Here is a 17,061-nt window from a genome sequence, read left to right as displayed (position 1 = left end):
GCATGGTCCCGGGGGAATTGCTTGGTGTTGTGGGATGGCAAGATCCCTTTGGCCCCACAAGCATTACTGAGCTCCTACTATGTGCTAGGTGTGGGGCCTGCACTAAATGCTGGGATGGAGCAGGAACGTACAGGTCCTAGTCCCAGCTCTGTCGCTGGCGGGCTCCATGGCAGGGGTGGAGTCTCTTCCCTCTCTGGGCCTCAAGTTCTTTGATCACAAGGTGAGGGTCTGGACCCAATGGACTCCCTGGATACACTGCTAGATACTTTCCCTCAACCTGGAATAAAGATTACATGTTTCAGACTTCCTTATAGTAAATGTATGGTCAGGTGACACACTTTTAGCCAGTGACACACTTTTAGCCAATGAGACCAAAGCAAAAAGGTTGTGTGATGTCTTTTAGGAAACTTCCTTAAGAACCATGTGACAGGTGCCCTCTGCCCGGGTCTCTTTGTACTATTCTATCCCTTGATGCCTGGAATGAGAAGTGGCTGGAGCACTGGCAGCCATTATGGACTGTGAGGTTGGAGGCCACACCACAGGGATGGTGGAGCAGGGAGCTGGTGGGCACCTGCATTGCTAACCTGTTTGTGGTGCCTCTAGACCACACTTGTACTACCTGTCTCCAGACTGGTTTCCTTACGAGAGGCTAAACTTTTGTCTTATTTCAGCTTCTGCTAATTTTATGTTTCTGTTACTTGTCAAATCGAATCCTTCCTGATACAAGCTCTAAAATCCCTTCCACAAGTACCATTCTGAGGTTGTAACATTAGGGGATCTTTAAACACTCACTTCTCATACCGGGCAGGATAATGGCCTCCTGAAGATGCCCACATCCCAGCTCCTGTAACCCGTGAATATGTTACATTGCGTGGCAAGGGGGAATCAAGGTTGCTAATCGGTTGATCTTAAGAGAGGGGAGATTATCCTGGATTATCCAGGCAGACCCAATGTAATCACGAGGGTCCTTAAATGTGGAAGAGGGAGGCAGGAGCATCAGAGTCAGAGGGATGCAACAGAGAAGGACTCTGCCTGGAACCTGCTGGCTTCGAAGATGGAGGAAGCCTTTCTGCCCCAATAGAACGTGGACAGCCTCTAGCAGCAGGAAAAGGCCAGGGAACAGAGTCACCCCTAGAGCCTCCAGAAGGAACACAGCCCCATTGACACCTTGACTTTAACCCAGTGAGACCAATTTCAGACTCCTGACCTCCAGAACTGCAAGGTGGTAAGTTGGTGTTATTTTAAGCCATTAAGCTTGTGCTGATTTGTTACAGCAGCCATAGGAAACTAATACACTCCCTCTGGTTCCCCCTGGGAAGCTAAGAATCATAACCCCCACACTATAGAGCACTGTTGTGGCCTAAGCAAGGTGACACGCATGTGGTCCTGAGGACACGGCCCAACACACAGGAGATCTTCAAACACCATCAGCTCTTAGGGAAAACCATCCATTCCTGTCACACCTGTGGGCACCACCTTTAACCATAAATAACATTAGCTGAAGCATCCTGATTGGAAGTGCCCATGGGATGCCTGGGTAGCACAGTGGTTGAGTGTCTGCCTTTTGCTCAGGTCCTGGATCGAGTCCCACATGGGCTCCCTGTGGGGAGCCTGCTTCTCTCTCTGTGTGTCTCTGCCTCTCTCTGTGTGTCTCTCATGAATAAATAAATAAAATCTTAAAAAAAAAAAGGAAGTGCCCGGGACTGAGCTAATGGCTTTACCAAATTCAGGCGCTCTGAATTTAGGCAGTGCTTCGGAGGAAGATCGTTATCTTCATTTTAGAGGTGAGAAAACAGGCCCAGTTGGCTGGTGGCAGAGGTAGGATTTGGATCCATATATTCTGGCCATGCTCCAAAACCTTGCTTCTCAAAGTGTGGCCTGTAGACCTGTGACATCAGCCTTGCCTGGGAGCTAGAAACAGCCCCTACTTGGACCTTTGCATCAGTACCCCCCCCACACACACAAGGTGGTTAGTGTTTACATCACAGTTTGAAAATGCTGCTCTAGAACAAGCTCTCTGCTCTCTCCTTGGCTCCCCTCCCATCATAGGGGCAGCTTCAGGTGGTGTCCTGTCCATCTTTGGGCCTTTTTCTTCCGATCTACTTGGCAAACTCTTATTCATGCTTCAAAACCCACTGTGGAGGCATTTCCTGAAAACCCCTTTCCTGACCTCCCCAAATAGGGTTGCTGCCTTGTCCCACCCCTTCCCCACACCTTTATCAGTGCCTGACCTCATTGGTGATGCTCTCGTATGTGTCTGTCTCTTCTTCTAGGCCCCGAACTCTTTCAGAGCAGGGGCATGTCTTCTATCATCCGGCAAACATTTACTAAGTACCTAATATGTGCTAGACGCTGATCTTAGTCCTGGGGTTATGGCAGTAAACAGGACAGACAAGGACCCTGGTCTCCCAGAGTTTTTATTCTGGTTAGAAGAGAAATAATACACACTCTAGACAAATTCAGAGAGTAGGAAGCATGATGCAGAAAATGAAATAGGAAGGAGAGGCTGGGGGAAGTCAGCAGGGGTGATTGGGGCAGGCCCCCTTCCCCGGGAGCTGACTGGTTTCTGAGCCCCATGAATTAGCACAGAGCCTGGCGTACCAGACATCCAACACATGTCCAACGGGATCACAGTTGACCAGTCTCCCAGATCAAACTGCATGTCTTTACGTTCACGTCCTACCAATTCTGAGCAATTGCCAGGTGCCTCCCGCCCCCCATTGAAGACTCTGGAAATGTCTCTCTCCTCTCTGAAGCTTTCTGAGGCAACAAGGGAAAGTAAGAGAATCCCCTGTGCCCCGGGTGCTCCAGCAACACACCCCCTCCTCAGCCAGGCCGACAATGTGGGCTGTCTCCCTGGCGCCTGCCATTTAGTTATTGAATAAAGCACACCACGTGGTCTGCACAACAGGGTGCACTTCCCGAACCGGGGTCAAGGTCAGAAAATGTCAACCTCTGAAAGAGAAGCTATGGGGGTGGCATAAAATGGGCGAGACCTCTCTTTAAAAGCATCAAGTTACCGCAGAGATGCTTTGTAGAAGGGGGCCGTGAGGCCTGCCTTCCACCCGAAACTCGAATCTCATCGGCAGGCACTGCTGGGAACGTTGGCTCTTCATGTATTTATTTACGGAGGCTCGGCTTGGTTCACTCCCTTGGCTCTGCCCTGCCTGGGCTGCTCTCTTGTTTTGCTTACATTTTCAGCATTTTGGGCCATCAGAAGACAAAGGCTCCGCCTATAATTTGCCATTGGCATTAGAGGAGCTTGGCATTCGAGGCGGAGCAGCCAGGGAGGACACTTGGGAGCCCAGGAGGTTTGGGGGGAACTGCAGTGCCCCTGCCACACCTGAAGGAACACCTACTGCCCACCCAGTCCCTGCCAATGGTGGCCAAACAGAAAAGGGGCCTGGGGTTACGAAAGCCTGCTTGTTTTTTCCAAGAGAAGCCCCAAATAGGGATTTTTGTAGGAAAGTTCTTCATTTGTGGGAGACTTGAGGGATAAACACAACTCATTTGCAGGTCACCATTTGCAAATGCTAGGTCAGAAAGCGTAATCTATAATAGCCACTTGACGGATACGTAAGGCAGCTGGCCTTTAGAGAGCACTTACTATGTACTAGCATGTTGCTGAACACTTTACATGGAGCATCTTACTAAAATTTCAGAACCAACTCATGAGTGAGATACAACTTTTCCCATTTATACATGAGAAAATTGAGTCAGAGAGGTAACATTCCTTGTCCAAGTTCACCTAGCTGATAAGTGATAGGATTGGGATTTGAACCCAGGCTGTCAAATGCCAGAGCTGACATGGGCTCTAGGCCTGGCTGGAATACCCTTGATTATGATGGTGCTGGAGAAAATCTGAGGTTAAATAGCCTAATCTCTAGATGCAAAACTATGTTCTTTGTCTTTTTCTATATTCTTTCCTTCCTTCCTTCCTTCCTTCCTTCCTTCCTTCCTTCCTTCCTTCCTTCCTTCAACAAACACTGACTGAGCTCCTTCTACATGCCCGGCACTGAGCAAGGCCCAGGGGACACAGGTATGGAATCACTCTACCCAAGATGAAAGGTCCCCATCTTCTTCTTTCTTTTTAAAGATTTTATTTATTTATTCATCACACACACACACACACACACACACACACACACACAGGCAGAGACACAGGCAGAGGGAGAAGCAGGCTCCATGCAGGGAGCCTGACGTGCTACTTGATCCTGGGTCTCCAGGATCAGGCCCTTGGCTGAAGGCGGTGCTAAACCACTGAGCGACCTGGGCTGCGCCTGGTCCACATCTTTTTTTCTGCAAATTTCTCCTGTTTGCCCCCCGACTCAGGTGAGGTCACTCACTGTCACATCTTATTCAACACAACAACAGTCTCCAGGTCTAATGGATTGTCCAGGGTCAGTCCCCTGCCCTGGGTCCCGAACCATGCTCCCAAAGTGTGAGTTTGACCATGTCATTCCCTTCTTGACATTCTCCTCTCTGGTCTCTTTGCACAGCAGAGCGGTCCCTCCACAATGTGGGACTGATCTTGTCCCTCGGTACTAATACCTTCGCCTCCCTCCCCTCTGAGCAATACCAGAAACTTTGTGAGGCCCTCTCACACCTCTTCCTGGGGCAAGGTCCCTACCCCGACTGAGTGTGCTTGCTGGGGTCCCTACGTCCCCCACTAGAGCACAGGCTCCTGGAGGGCAGGGGCCGCGTCTTCTCATCTTTTTTAAACCTGGAGCCTAGCATGGCATTTGGCACATAGCAACTGAGTGCATTTGGTTGATGAAGTGGGTGAGGGAACTCGTGGTCTAGAAGTGGAAATAGAACTGGAAACAAGCAACGGGAGGACGGAAGATGAGTTAGACGCATGCGTAGATGCTGTAGAAGGAAAGAGGGATGTCGGCGAGGTGGGAGGCAGCTGGGATGCTGGGGAAGCAGCCATTTAGCCTAATCCTGGAGACAAGCAGAATGTGGTTGAGAACAGGCCATCTTGGCAGAGGGTGCAGGTGAGGGACCCTTTCCCCCTCCAAAGTGAGAGGGACATCCATGCGTTTTGAGGCGTTCTTCTGTTCTCAGAGCAATGAGAGAAACTGGTGGTGCCCTACTTTTCCCCACTCTGCCCTGTGTAAGGAGCATATGTGAATTTAAGCTTCAAAGTTTTGAAAGACTTTCACGCGTGAGGTACAGACAGCAATTTCTGCTCAGGCTTGCCTTTACCCTTTCCAAGAAACTTATTTGTAAATTGGGGTGCTAGGGGAAAAGTGTAAATATAATTAGTGTTGTAGAAGGCTGCGCACAGGTTTTGGGGATGGACAGACTCGGCCTGGAATCCCAGCTCTGCAGCTCTGCTGTGTGACCTCAGCTGAGTTACCTAACTTCTCTGAGCCTCTCAAGATGGAGATAATGGGCATCACCACATGCATCTTCAGAACTGTCAAGGCTAACTAAGAGCTAACCTCCGGAAAGCATCTAAATAGTGCTTAGCACGAAGAAGCACTCAATGAGTGATTGGCTATTATTATTATTATCATAGTTATTATTGGTTTTGAAGTGATACCCGGGTTACCTTCTTTGCAAAATATGTTGGATGAAACCTGGAGAGAAGAGTTTCCCGACCTTAGGGAAAATTCCAGGATGAAGGATCGGACGTGTGCAGACCAAGGTAGAGGAGTGGGGAGTGACAGAAAGGAATGAATGATCCTTTATGCAGAAACAGGAGAGCCATGGGGCAAGACTGGAATAAAGAGAGGTCTCCCGGCCAGGCCAGGGAGAGGCTGGCGCCGGGGGATTTAAATGGCCTGGTGGATGGAGTAGCCGAGCAAGGTGCCGAGTCTCTGTACAACGAGGCTGTGGCGACCGTGCACCTGGGATCTCATACTTAATCCCCGGCATTCTTGTTAGCGGCTGGAAGACACCCCAAGGTCAGGGAAGTTCAGGGAAGAGTGAGTGAAGCATCAAGGGGAAGGAGTGGCGGCTCCTCAGAGCAGGCCCGGGGCTGCTAAGTCGGGGCCTCTGGGCCAGGTGATAACGAACAAGGACTCAGATGGAGAGAGAAGGGGACTGTTGCCCGGGAGGGAGCAGCTCGCAGCGGCAGCTCAGCAGCCCTGATGCTTTATGGCAAAGCCGTGGCCCAGAGGCACCCCAGAGAGCCTCCCAGGGTGCAGGGCGCAAGGGGAACACCTGCCAATTCTCACATCTCGCACAGCGTGGTTCCAGCCAAGCCCAGGAGAAGAGACTGGTCGGGAAGATGCTGGGAGTTTTGGTTTAGAAGCCCGTCCCCTCCCTCGGTGGGAGCTCCTTGAGGGCAGGAGCTGTTTCTTTGGTCATTCGTCCAACGTGTGGCTCCTCAGCACGCTCTCGGTGCCAAAGCAGACACGGCGCCCGCCTTCCAGGAGCACACCGTTACAGGGGACACAGATCACGGACAAGGAAATGCTAGAAAGGGAAAAGTCAATGTTAAAGGCTGAAGAGGGCAAAGGAAAGAAGGTGACAGGACCGGGGGCTTCTTTAGAGAGGGTGGTCAAGAAGGTTCCTTGAGAACACAACACTTGAGCAGAGACTTCCTGCATCTTTGTAACCCCGGGGGGTTTTGCCGGGGAAGTCAGAAGAGAAGCGAGGACCTCGGTGCACCTGTTCTGTGCATTCCTTACAGTCTTCTCGCTCCTCTCTGTTTACTACAACCAAGTCCGCGAGGTCACCTGCTTATGGCGACAACCTCCACGTGGCGCCTCACCCCTTCCCAGGGTCGTGCACCAGCTGCAGCCGACCCCTGATATGCCCCCCGAGCCCTGATATGCCCCCCGCGGGAACCTCAACATCCAGTGAGCTCACTGATGGCCAAGCCACTGGCTGCCCTTGCGTGCGCCTCTCCGGGCCTCGTGTTCTCCCGTGCTGAAACCCGCACGGCCCCGTGAGCCATTTCCAGCCCTTCGGGAGCACATCTCCACGGCCTCCCAGGCTCTCCCTCCCAGCTGGGCGGGGGACCCTCGGCGTGGCGGCCTGGGCATCTGTTTCTGCACCTGGCCCTTCCTTTGCTCTGAGACGCTTCCTCTCCCTACTTGCTCACCCCTATGCATCCTTCAGAACCCGGTCTCCCGCAGCATCCGCTCCCCCCCAGTCTCTGTGCTCCCAGAATCCCCTGTGCCTCTGTTTCCTGCTGTGCTGTCATCACAGTCTGTTCACTGGTGTGTCTCCTCTGCTAGACAGGAGGTCCCCTCCTCTCCAAGGGCAGGGACTAGGGCTTTACCTCTGTCCTGGACTCTCACATGCTACCTGCTAGTGCTCAGAGAACAGCTGTCAGACAGAGATCCAGTATCATCCTCTTGCTTGGCAAGAGAGGTGCTGGGAGGACCACAATCTTCTTCCCTCTGCTGCTCCCTGAGTCACGGGACAGGCACCAGCTGTGGGCCAGCGACATCCCTTGGGCTCTCTCAGCACCCTGCCTGCATTTCCCTCTGCCAGCAAGATAGCTTCCCATCTTCTTTAGGTTCTAAGGCACATATTTTAGGTTCCCAGGTTTCTGAACCCAGAGTGTGATTTACAATCGATGAGTCCGTTAAATTCCTTCTCCCCTCTCCCAAAAGCTGTTTCAGTACATAATTCACTTTATAACTGATGGCGCCTCAGAACCGAGGGAAGACAGGACTGGGAGAGGAAAGCCCTTTGGAGCCAGGAGAGGGGACCAGGATGCCGCGAGGCCCGCGCAGCTCAGCAACAGTCCCACAACGGTTGACATGCATTTCTTGGCATCGGGGAGCACAGTGAACATCTCTCCTCTTTCATCCCTATTTTCAAAAAGTCTGCTGGATCTAACTGAGCCGCATTCAAATTCCAGCTTAAATCCTCCATGCTCCTAATTGATTGTAAGAGACGCCAGGAATCTCTGAATCTGTGGGAGGGGGAGGCGTGGCGGCAACAGGCTATGTCAAATGTCTTGTATGGATGGAGTAGAGCTGCTTTGCAAGATGCCTGTTCTTGGGGATCCCCTGAGGGGACTCACCTGGATGGTCCTCAGGCAGGTGGGGGTCTGCTCACCACTGCCTTCCTGTGTTAGCACAGGCTGGCACCTGCCATTAACACCTCCACTGAGCAGGTTTTGAATTTTGCTGATTGGACTTGGGTCGATCTGTTCCCTCCCTTGTTTGCGCTGTCAGGGGAAGCTCGGAGGCCAAAGAGACCAGCACCATCAGATTGGGATGGAAATGGGAGGAGCACGACTAGAAGAAGAGGGAGTGGGGTTCGAATCCTCACGATGACCCTGGGGACAGGCACTGTCATCTCCACTAAAAGGATGGCACAAAAGAAGCACAGAGATGGAATTAACTAGTCCAAGGTCACACAGCTTATAAGCAAGAAGCCAGAAGTCAAAGAGCAAAAGTTTTTAACAAGACTCATAAGGCCCCACACCTTTGGGACTTAACTACTTCTGCACCCCCGTCCCCACACCATCCAGCACTGTCCCCCCACTACATACTCCAGCTCTTTACTCCAGCACCCCAGCCTTCACCCAGGTCTTGTCTTGCTCTTCCTCACTGATCTCTGCACTCGCTGCCTTCTGACCTGGAATGGTCTTTCTTCCTCTCTTCACCCAATTAACTCCTACTCCTCCTTCAGATATTCATTCTTGTGTCCCCTCCTCAGGGAAGCCTTCCCTGATTAGATACCACCTTAATATTCTGAACTCACAGCCCCGTGCGACCTCCCTTGAGAGTGCTTATCATAGTTTACATAGATGTGTGCGTATATATTCTTTGAATTGGGGCCTATCTCTGCCAGTAGGCTCTCCGGACTGACGGTGGTGACCCTGAAAGGAGTCCCTTCCCATCATGACTTCAACCTGGTGCTCTGCGGAACTTCACCAAAGATTTAACAAATAAATGAGTTGAAGGAATTGCCTAATCTGTACCTACAAACGAACCCAGAAACTTAAAATACGTCTATCATTTGAATACGGGTATTTTGGCCAAAATATTTATATTTGAGACTAAAGCGGAACCAGTGAATTTTGAACAGGTTAAAAATCTCTTGCACTATTCATCTGGTATCTTCTCCTCCCCCCTGACCTGAAAGCGAACACTCACGGGAAGCTCTCCCCGAGGATCTCTGTGACAGCCGCTCTGGATGATGTGGAGGCAGGAAAGCATGGCCAGGATCTATTTAGAGGACGCTCACCCCCCAGCACTTCCTTCTCAGGCATTTATTTTTTCTCCAAACACTTTCCTTTTTGTTATCTTTCTTTATTCTTGTCCCTTGTGTGTTGAACGCCACCCTCCCTTCTCTCTCTCTCCCCCCACCTCTCTCCTCTTTCACTACCTCCTCAACCCCCCTCCCCCCCAACTGCCACCATGTCAAGTTCACTATTTTCTGGAATGCCAAAAAAAAAAAAAAAAAGGATCTTTTGCCACCACTGATCACTGTGTATCACTGAAAGAACAATCCTTTGACGGTGTAAAGGGACCGCTACTTCCGAATCCCCACCCCCCAGCAGGCAGGGTGCGTTTGTTCATTCCCCAGCAAAGGCAGGGTAGGCATCTTGCAGCATCCTAGTTGCCGTGGCTACAGCAAAGAACAAAACAGACAGCAGTCCCTGCCCTCATGGAGCTCACAGTCCAGGGGTGGAGACAGACAACAAATATCACGAGTAGACTACATGTGCTACAAGGTGGTAAGTACTCTGTAAAGAAAAAGAAGACAGAGTAAGAAGAGTAAGACTGCAAGAGGGGTACGGGGGGGGGGGTTGTTGATTGCAACCACAAATAAGCCGGTCAGAGAAACCACCCCGTGAGAAAGCTATTTTGCTTTCTTTTCACAGAGAGGGAACCAGGCTTGGAGAGGTTAAATAACTTGCCCCGGATCTCACAGGCTGCAGTGCTTGGAATGAACCCAGGCCCATGTGGCTGCAAAATTCTTTCCCCCACACCACATGCCCCAAAGCTTCATCCGAAAACTTCCATGACTTACAGAGGCCATCCATTTGCTATTTTCTGAGAAAATGCTTACAAACATAAAACCAATGGAGAGTTTGGTACATTAAGGACGCTTCCGAAAATGAAAGGGCAAACCCAAAGAGGCACGTGGTTGGGTCTGGCCTGAAGTTCAGTGTTGCATTCCCTTGGCCTCATGGGAGTGGGGGGATCACGGCAGAACTGCAAGGCACAGGGCAGCGGGAGGGAGAGGCACACTGGGGAGTCAGGTGGGTCAAAGCTCAGATTTCCTGACAGGTTCAGGCTGGACCCTCGACAGGGGGGGTGGGGGGGACACTTAATGGGGCACAGAATAAAATCCAGTGCTAGCAGTGAATATGAGCACAAGGCCACAGTATGTGCAGAGAGCCCTCTGGAGGCTTGCAGGGTGGAAATGAGGGGTTGGATTCAAGTTCTGGCTCTGCCCATGTGGCCTCGGTATGTGACGTCACTCCTGTGTGCCTGGTTCTGCTCAGCTGTAAAGCGCAGCAGGCAGTGTGAGTGGGCAAGTTTGTTCCTCCATAAAGGGTTCAAGTTTGCCTTCTCAGGTGAGGATGCTTAAGAGTGTGCGGTCTGGATCTATGGAAAGCTGCTGGTCAGAACCTGAGACCTTGGGGGACTGTTCTCGGCGTCCTGGGTGGGTGGGGAGGTTTGCTAGAGAATAGAAGATTCTGGGGTATGTAAACGGGGACAGTCCATAATGCCCGCTCTCTACCTAAAGTGTCTATTCCAGTGACTGTTCCAATTCAACTGGACTTTGGGGTACTTTAAAAGCAGAAAAGAGGAGAAAATCAATTGGTTATTTTTTTCCTTGCTTGCAGAGACGGAGTCTACTGATAATTTTCTGCTAGCCAATTAGGAGCTGCAGAACCCTAATGACGGACTCCTTCTGAATTGAATTAATGAATTCGGTGACTCATTATTATTCTTTTAAAAAAGAAGCCCCAGGAAGAACAAACCAACCATCCTGACTTCCTCACCTCCTTCTTTTTCTCTTGATTACTCGCTTGGCACATATCCTCATGATGTTTCAATTAATTTAAATCATTTTAAGAATTTCGAAATCAATCCACAGATAAATATTTGTATGCACCTATTGTGCGCAAAGCACCTGTAAAGAGTCAAATTATCTTGGGAATTCTGGAGCGATATGTACATCACGTGACGGCCTGTTAGTAACTCCCATACTCAGCTCCTGCACACTTAAAGGTAAGCTAATCTGTTGGCGTTCCTAAAATAAAAGATGTATACTCTCCTTCTGGGGAACAAGAGAGCCATGGCTGAACCCAGTGTGGAGCACTCGCCACCTCGCAGGCCAAGCCAAGGGGAGGTAATCATAAACTTGGCAAAGACAGTGCAGGAAAATCGAGACACTTCTTGCTCAAAGAGAGAAGGGATGTAGGACGGGCGGCAGAGCCACCGGGAGCAAGCAGCACGTGGAAGCCAAGACGGGAGAAGCCGTGGATGGAAGAGGAGCTCAGAAATTCAGCAGAGAGAATGTACCAGTGGAGCCAGAGAGGAAGATTTCTGCGCTGCTTCACAGCAAGGGAAGGGGCGAGAGGGGGAGGGCGGTTTGTGCTACAGACCACGTTGTACCGCCAGGCGTTGGCTCCTCCTCTGCAGGGCTGGAAGTCCTCTGGGGGAGACGAGGAGCCCGAGCCCCGACAGACAGAGGGGAGGAAGGCGCAGGAGAGAACAAACACACAGTGAATTTCTTGCTGCCCCTGGAGGATTCCTTTCGGTGACAGCAGAGGTTAATATCCTGAGCAGCAAGCCACAGCGCGGCCCAGAGACGCGGCGCTCGGAAGGGCTGTTTTCCTGTCCTGTTGTGGATTTTATTGAACTATTCCCTGAAAGGGCCAATTCCTCTCTCTGTTCAGAGGCTATCTCGGCGCAGTTTTCCTGAAAAGTTCAAGGACTTCTCCTATCATGCTCCACCCACCAGGATCCACCTGCAGACTATCCCACCCCTTCCCGCTAAGGACCCCAGTCTGCTAGGGAGTTCAAGTTCACACACAGAGACACCGCTGTTTACTCTGCAGAGGGAAAAATAATAAAGGTTGTAGCTTCTTGGTTTCTCTGGTGTCCCACTGTGTGTCAACCCCTAACAGGTGGTCCTGTCCCACCTCATTCCTCAGCAGACTGATTCACTTCAAAAGCAGCTACAGAGGCAGAGAAATATTTTCTGATTTTTATTTTCATCAAGAAGTGAATGGAAATTAAGAAGGGCACTGGATATGATGAGCACTGGGTGTTATACTATATGTTGGCAAATTTAATTTAAATAAAATATTTTTAAAAAGTGAACAGGAAAAAAAAGCATCTCAGGTGATAAAAAAAAAAAAAAAAAAAAAAAGCCCGAGTGAAAACCAGAAAGTGGAAGAGGTCAGAAGCAGATAGGGTTGTTTTTTATCTGGAGTTATCAGCAGCATCTTGGGGGAGATTTGAAGTCTGTTTATAACTTTTTTGGGTATGGGCAGGAAACAAAATAAAGAGGTGATGAGGGAATCTTTTCTGAAAGCCCAATTTCTCACACACAAAAACATTAAGACTGGGGGAAACTGAACCACTGACAACCTGATTTCCATAAAGGCTGACCCTATTTTGAATGCTCCAAAAAAGCAAGCACAGAAACACCCCACGAGAACCATCTACACCAATCTTCGGAAATAAGTGCTCTTATGGTCTTGGGGAACCAGTGCAGTCTTTGAAAATAAGTGGCTTAAAATCTTTAAACCACTTCCTAAGTGGCCAAGGCCCAACTTCCTAAGGCGGTCTCAGGCCCGCAAAGCCCCATTGGGACAGAGGCTTTGGAAATTGAAGGCCAGGGTCAACTGGAGCCCCAAGCACCCACCCTTCCTGCCCGGGGCCTTGGCTAGAAGTGGAAAAAGAATAGCATCCTGAAGGGAGCTTGGCCCAGCCCTCCTCTCCCTGCCCGGAGGCCCCAGGCCAGGGAGAAGGGCCAAACCCACAGCTCCCGTGCACATCACACAACCCTTGGGAAAGTGTTGTAATCCTAACCCTTTGAGGGAGAATTCAGGGGTGGGGGGAGTGGCAGGGGGTACAGCATGGAGAAAAAGTTAAAGGGGGTGGGCAGCACATTTGGGGATGTAGACACCAAACAGATGGAATTTAAACAAAACTACTTCAGCCTTTTTAAATACACAAGTGATTTGAAGCCACCTCTAGCCCTCTTGCCTTCTGGGAATTCAAAAATTGTTTCAAAGATCACAGTACGGAGAATTTGCAAGTAAAACCCTGATAACAAACTATATTTAAACCAACTTACCAATTTCTGAGTATATTTCTCCTAAAATAATGTTCCGTCTTTCCTCTAATTTCTTGGCTACATATCTCCATCCATCTAACTAAAATCCAAGGAAGGCAAATTGCTACTATGATCATTTCCCTAAAGCAACTCTCATTCACTTTGCTTTTCTTCTCTTTTGGAATAGCAGTCTGCCATAAATGTTTAATTAAATGGAAGCCTTTCCACTGTTAATGACAAGCTGCTTGAAAGGCTTTTCATTTTTTAAGGACGGGTGTGTTTAAAACAGTCCCTATTAATTTCCTGATATTGATTCCCTGGCTGGGGAAGAGCATAGAGTATTCAGCATACAGCTCCTCTGCAGACTATGTTCAAGGCAGCGGTTTGGATTGAGAAAGGGCACCAAATGCAGTATGCGTCAAATAGACCATCGCTCAATGAAGTCACTTAGCTATTCAAAACATGTTCAGCCATCACTCAACCGTTTGCACCAAGAATGTTGGGAGGGGGGCACGAAACTGGTGCTCTTTCCCAGACATAACCATTTCCCAAAGAGCGGCTTTTGCTCAGTTTGGGTTAGACCCTGGGGCCACCTCAGTTTCTCCCTCTCCTGTCCACTTCCCTCTCTTCTCCCCCATCTCCTGGCTTCAAGTCCCTGCATCACTATCCCATGTTGAGCTTAACAAACAATCCTGCAGTCCCCGCTTCCCAGCGCTGCCTCAAACGGCCTCCGGCATTGGTTCATGTCAGAAGCAAAGCACATAAGCCTTTCTCTCCACACAGAAACATGTATCTCTCTGTTCCCCTCTTTCGATGGGTGGCTGTAGCTTGTACATCCACATATGGATATATATAGAGCCACTCAAATGCAGTCCCTCATATTCAAGTCTGTTGCTAAATGCAGGCTGTATGACCTGCAGGAGTTTTTTTTTTTTTTTTTCTGTGCTTATTAATGTGTCTCAGAAACACATGCCTTCATCTGTACCCTGATCTCCCAGGCTTGACACCGTGGGGACCCCTTGGCCCACAGCACATGCAAGGCACACATGACTCAGTGACCCTGCAAGATCAAGGCAAACAGCTAATACCCCCAGTCCACTGCACCCCCCCCCCCCCCCCCCCCCCCCCCCGCAAGCTTCCCCAAGCCCTCGCCTCCCTCCCGGCCTCCCTGCACAATGTCTGATGCTCAAGCTGGCTGCAATGCTGACTGTACTCGCTTCTGGATAACAGACATGTCACTCTGCGTGGAAGTGAATTGGTTCTCCGCCTAACCTGCAAGTGAATTGCTGTTTATTAGAACTTGGGCTTGTTTCCTGTGAGAGACGTATGTATTTTTAGACTTTGTAAATGTTAAAATACACACATACACACACGCAGCCAGTTGCCCCAAAAGATATGTGTGGTTCATAGACATTACGAAATGCTCTTGAACTCAGCTTGAGATCCTGGAATAATTAGGATTTACCAAATAAGGATTCTTAGAAACAACAGATTTTTTTTTTTTAAAAAGGAGATTTGCAGATGATGATGTGTCTGGGACTTTTGGGGAGTAAGGGGGAGGAGGAGGGGGAAAGGAAGAGCATTTTTGAATTCTTCATTACGAAAAGAGGAGCAATGTTGAGAGAAGCAATTATTTTCCCCCCTCGTAGATGGCAATGCTACACCAAATGGCAAATCCTAATGATTCCAAAGCAGGCAGAGCTCATTCGAGTTTTAAAGACAATCTCTTGTTGTTTTCATCATATCATAGATTATTCCAATGAAGAGGTTTAGGGGAAGGAGGGTGGTGGAGGCTTGAGAGTTGAGTATGGTTTTTGCTTATTGATTTTCTTTCCTCTGAAACTAACCCAACCAGCCTTGATCTGTGGTGGAAGGAGTGAAGTAAGAAAATGGTGGAATGTAAAGGGGACTTATTTGGAGGAGGGTGGGGAGGGGGAGTGAAAAGGGGAGGGGTGAGGTGGAGAGGGGGAGGAGATGGGAAATCAAATACCTTCTAGGCAGCAGGTTCTCCATAATCCAGAATGGGTCATAACTTCCTCGTTCTTTTTGCTGGTTTCATTCTCACTGACACTTTTGGTCTTGCAAACCCCTCTGGAGTAGAGCCAATAGTCGGTTCCCACAGCTATGGTCATCAGACTGAAGGCAGCGAAAGCACCAACGGTGGTTAAAAGCATTTGAACACCTCGATCAAACAGCCCCATAATTCTTCATTATATAAACACCCAACCGACTTCTGGTTCTCGGGAGAGTGTGTGTGAGGGTGCGAGTACTAAAGCAAAAAATAAAAAATAAAAAAAAAATAAAAATAATTCCACTACTAATATAATGGATATATGTGTGAATAGAGACTATGGAGAGATATAAAAACAGGGAGGTAAGAAAGCTCACGGAAAAGAGTGTAAATTATAAAGATCACACGGGAAGAGAGGCTTGCCTTTTGAGATCAGAAACTGTTCCAGTTGCAGTAAATTTTTTTTTTAAAAAAAAAAGGAAAAAAAAAATAAAAAGACACCCCCCACCCCCCCAAGTGAGATGCCTTAATCTCTTTTCCTAAAATTCTGGTCTCCAGTTTCCATATGTGACAGCTAATTTGGAGATGGCTTCCACAGTGAACCAGGGAACAGCCGCATTCTCAACACAATCTCTCATGGTCGGGACCTAGACAGTTAGAGATTGTAAAAGCCGGGATGCAACCTTCGGTCTTCGTGCTCGGCTCTGCGGCCTGCGCCATGAAAATCCTTTGCTTCGCCAGTTCTCTTCCTTGTTGGGGGGGGGGGGGGGGGGGTCTCGGGCGCTTTCGTTTCAGACCAGACTTCCCAGTATTCTGTAAGCCCTTGATCTCAGCTGAGCAGGTGCGGGGGTCTCGCCTTCCATGGTGCTGCCCCGGCGGCGGCGGCGGCGGCAGGGCGGGCAGGGCGGGCAGGGCGGGCAGGCACGGCGGCGGCGGCGGCGGCAGGACGAGCAGCGGCGGCGGTTATTGTTGTTGGCGGCGGGGGTAGTGTTGGCGAAGTGGGGGAGGGAGGGGGTTTCTCCCGGAGAATCGAGGCGGGCTTCCCTCCCCCTATCTGCAAAGCTCCTGGAAACGAGGGAGCCGGCGTCTTGCTGCAGGATGGGCCGCCCGCCCCCCCGCTGCCGGCTCGGCCCCCGGCGGAGGCGCTCCCACCTACTGCATTACCGGGTGGTGCTGAACTGGACAGCTCCCTGCGCCGCCCGCCCGGCGCTCCCCGGCTGCTGGGCGGCCCGCCAGGAGGGGGGCGCGGGCCCGTCCTCCTCCTCCCTCCGCCGCGGCCGGGGGCGGAGCGGGGGCTGCCTGCCTCCGGTTACCCCTCGCCCCAGCCCTAAAATGCGCGCTCGCTGGGCTCCCGGAGCTCAGAGGAAGGCGTAGCTAGAGATAGCTCGCTCCCTCTCCCTCTCCCTCTCCCTCTCCCTCTCCCTCTCCCTCGCTCTCCCTCTCTCCCTCTCTCTCTCCCTCTCACTCTCTCCCCTGCCCTCCCCCCCACCTTGGTGTTTCTTCCAGCTCAGCCTCCTTCTCATTCCATCTCTACGTGCCCAGAGCTTCAAACACAACCCTCCCATCACAGTCAGATGGCACAAAACTTCAACCCGCCGTTTCTCTGCCTGGAAGCGGTGAAAATATAGCCTGGATGGGTAATTACAAACACGGTCTATACGTGTTTTCACTTTGCTGTTTCGGGGGGTTTGTTTTGTTTTATTTTATTGGCACGTTAGCCGCGTCTCCTTTCGGTGGTTCCTCTCTCTGTCTCTTTGTCTCTCTCTCTCTCTCCCCGGCTCACAGGGGGTGTGCAGGGCACTGTGTGTGTGTGTGTCTCTCTGTAGTTC

General features: G+C 50.4%; 1 protein-coding gene and 1 long non-coding RNA gene across 2 annotated transcripts in view; one reads left to right on the top strand and one right to left on the bottom strand.

Annotated features, from left to right (window-relative positions):
* The window catches only part of CACNG2 (calcium voltage-gated channel auxiliary subunit gamma 2), a 114,260-nt gene extending 97,648 nt beyond the window's left edge, over nt 1-16,612 (bottom strand). The window contains exon 1 of the mRNA XM_077914652.1: nt 15,212-16,612. Within this exon, the coding sequence (XP_077770778.1) occupies nt 15,212-15,422 (211 nt within the window). The 5' untranslated portion in view covers nt 15,423-16,612. The remainder of the gene's footprint in view (nt 1-15,211) is intronic.
* LOC144323790 (uncharacterized) overlaps nt 16,163-17,061 on the top strand; it is a 29,581-nt gene continuing 28,682 nt past the window's right edge. Inside the window, exon 1 of the long non-coding RNA XR_013389130.1 lies at nt 16,163-16,869. This is a non-coding gene — a long non-coding RNA (uncharacterized LOC144323790). The remainder of the gene's footprint in view (nt 16,870-17,061) is intronic.

The sequence above is a fragment of the Canis aureus genome, chromosome 11 (assembly GCF_053574225.1).
Source record: "Canis aureus isolate CA01 chromosome 11, VMU_Caureus_v.1.0, whole genome shotgun sequence".
NCBI lineage: Eukaryota > Metazoa > Chordata > Mammalia > Carnivora > Canidae > Canis > Canis aureus.
The sequence above is the reverse complement of the archived record's forward strand: the minus strand, read 5'-3'. Positions and strand labels throughout refer to the sequence as shown.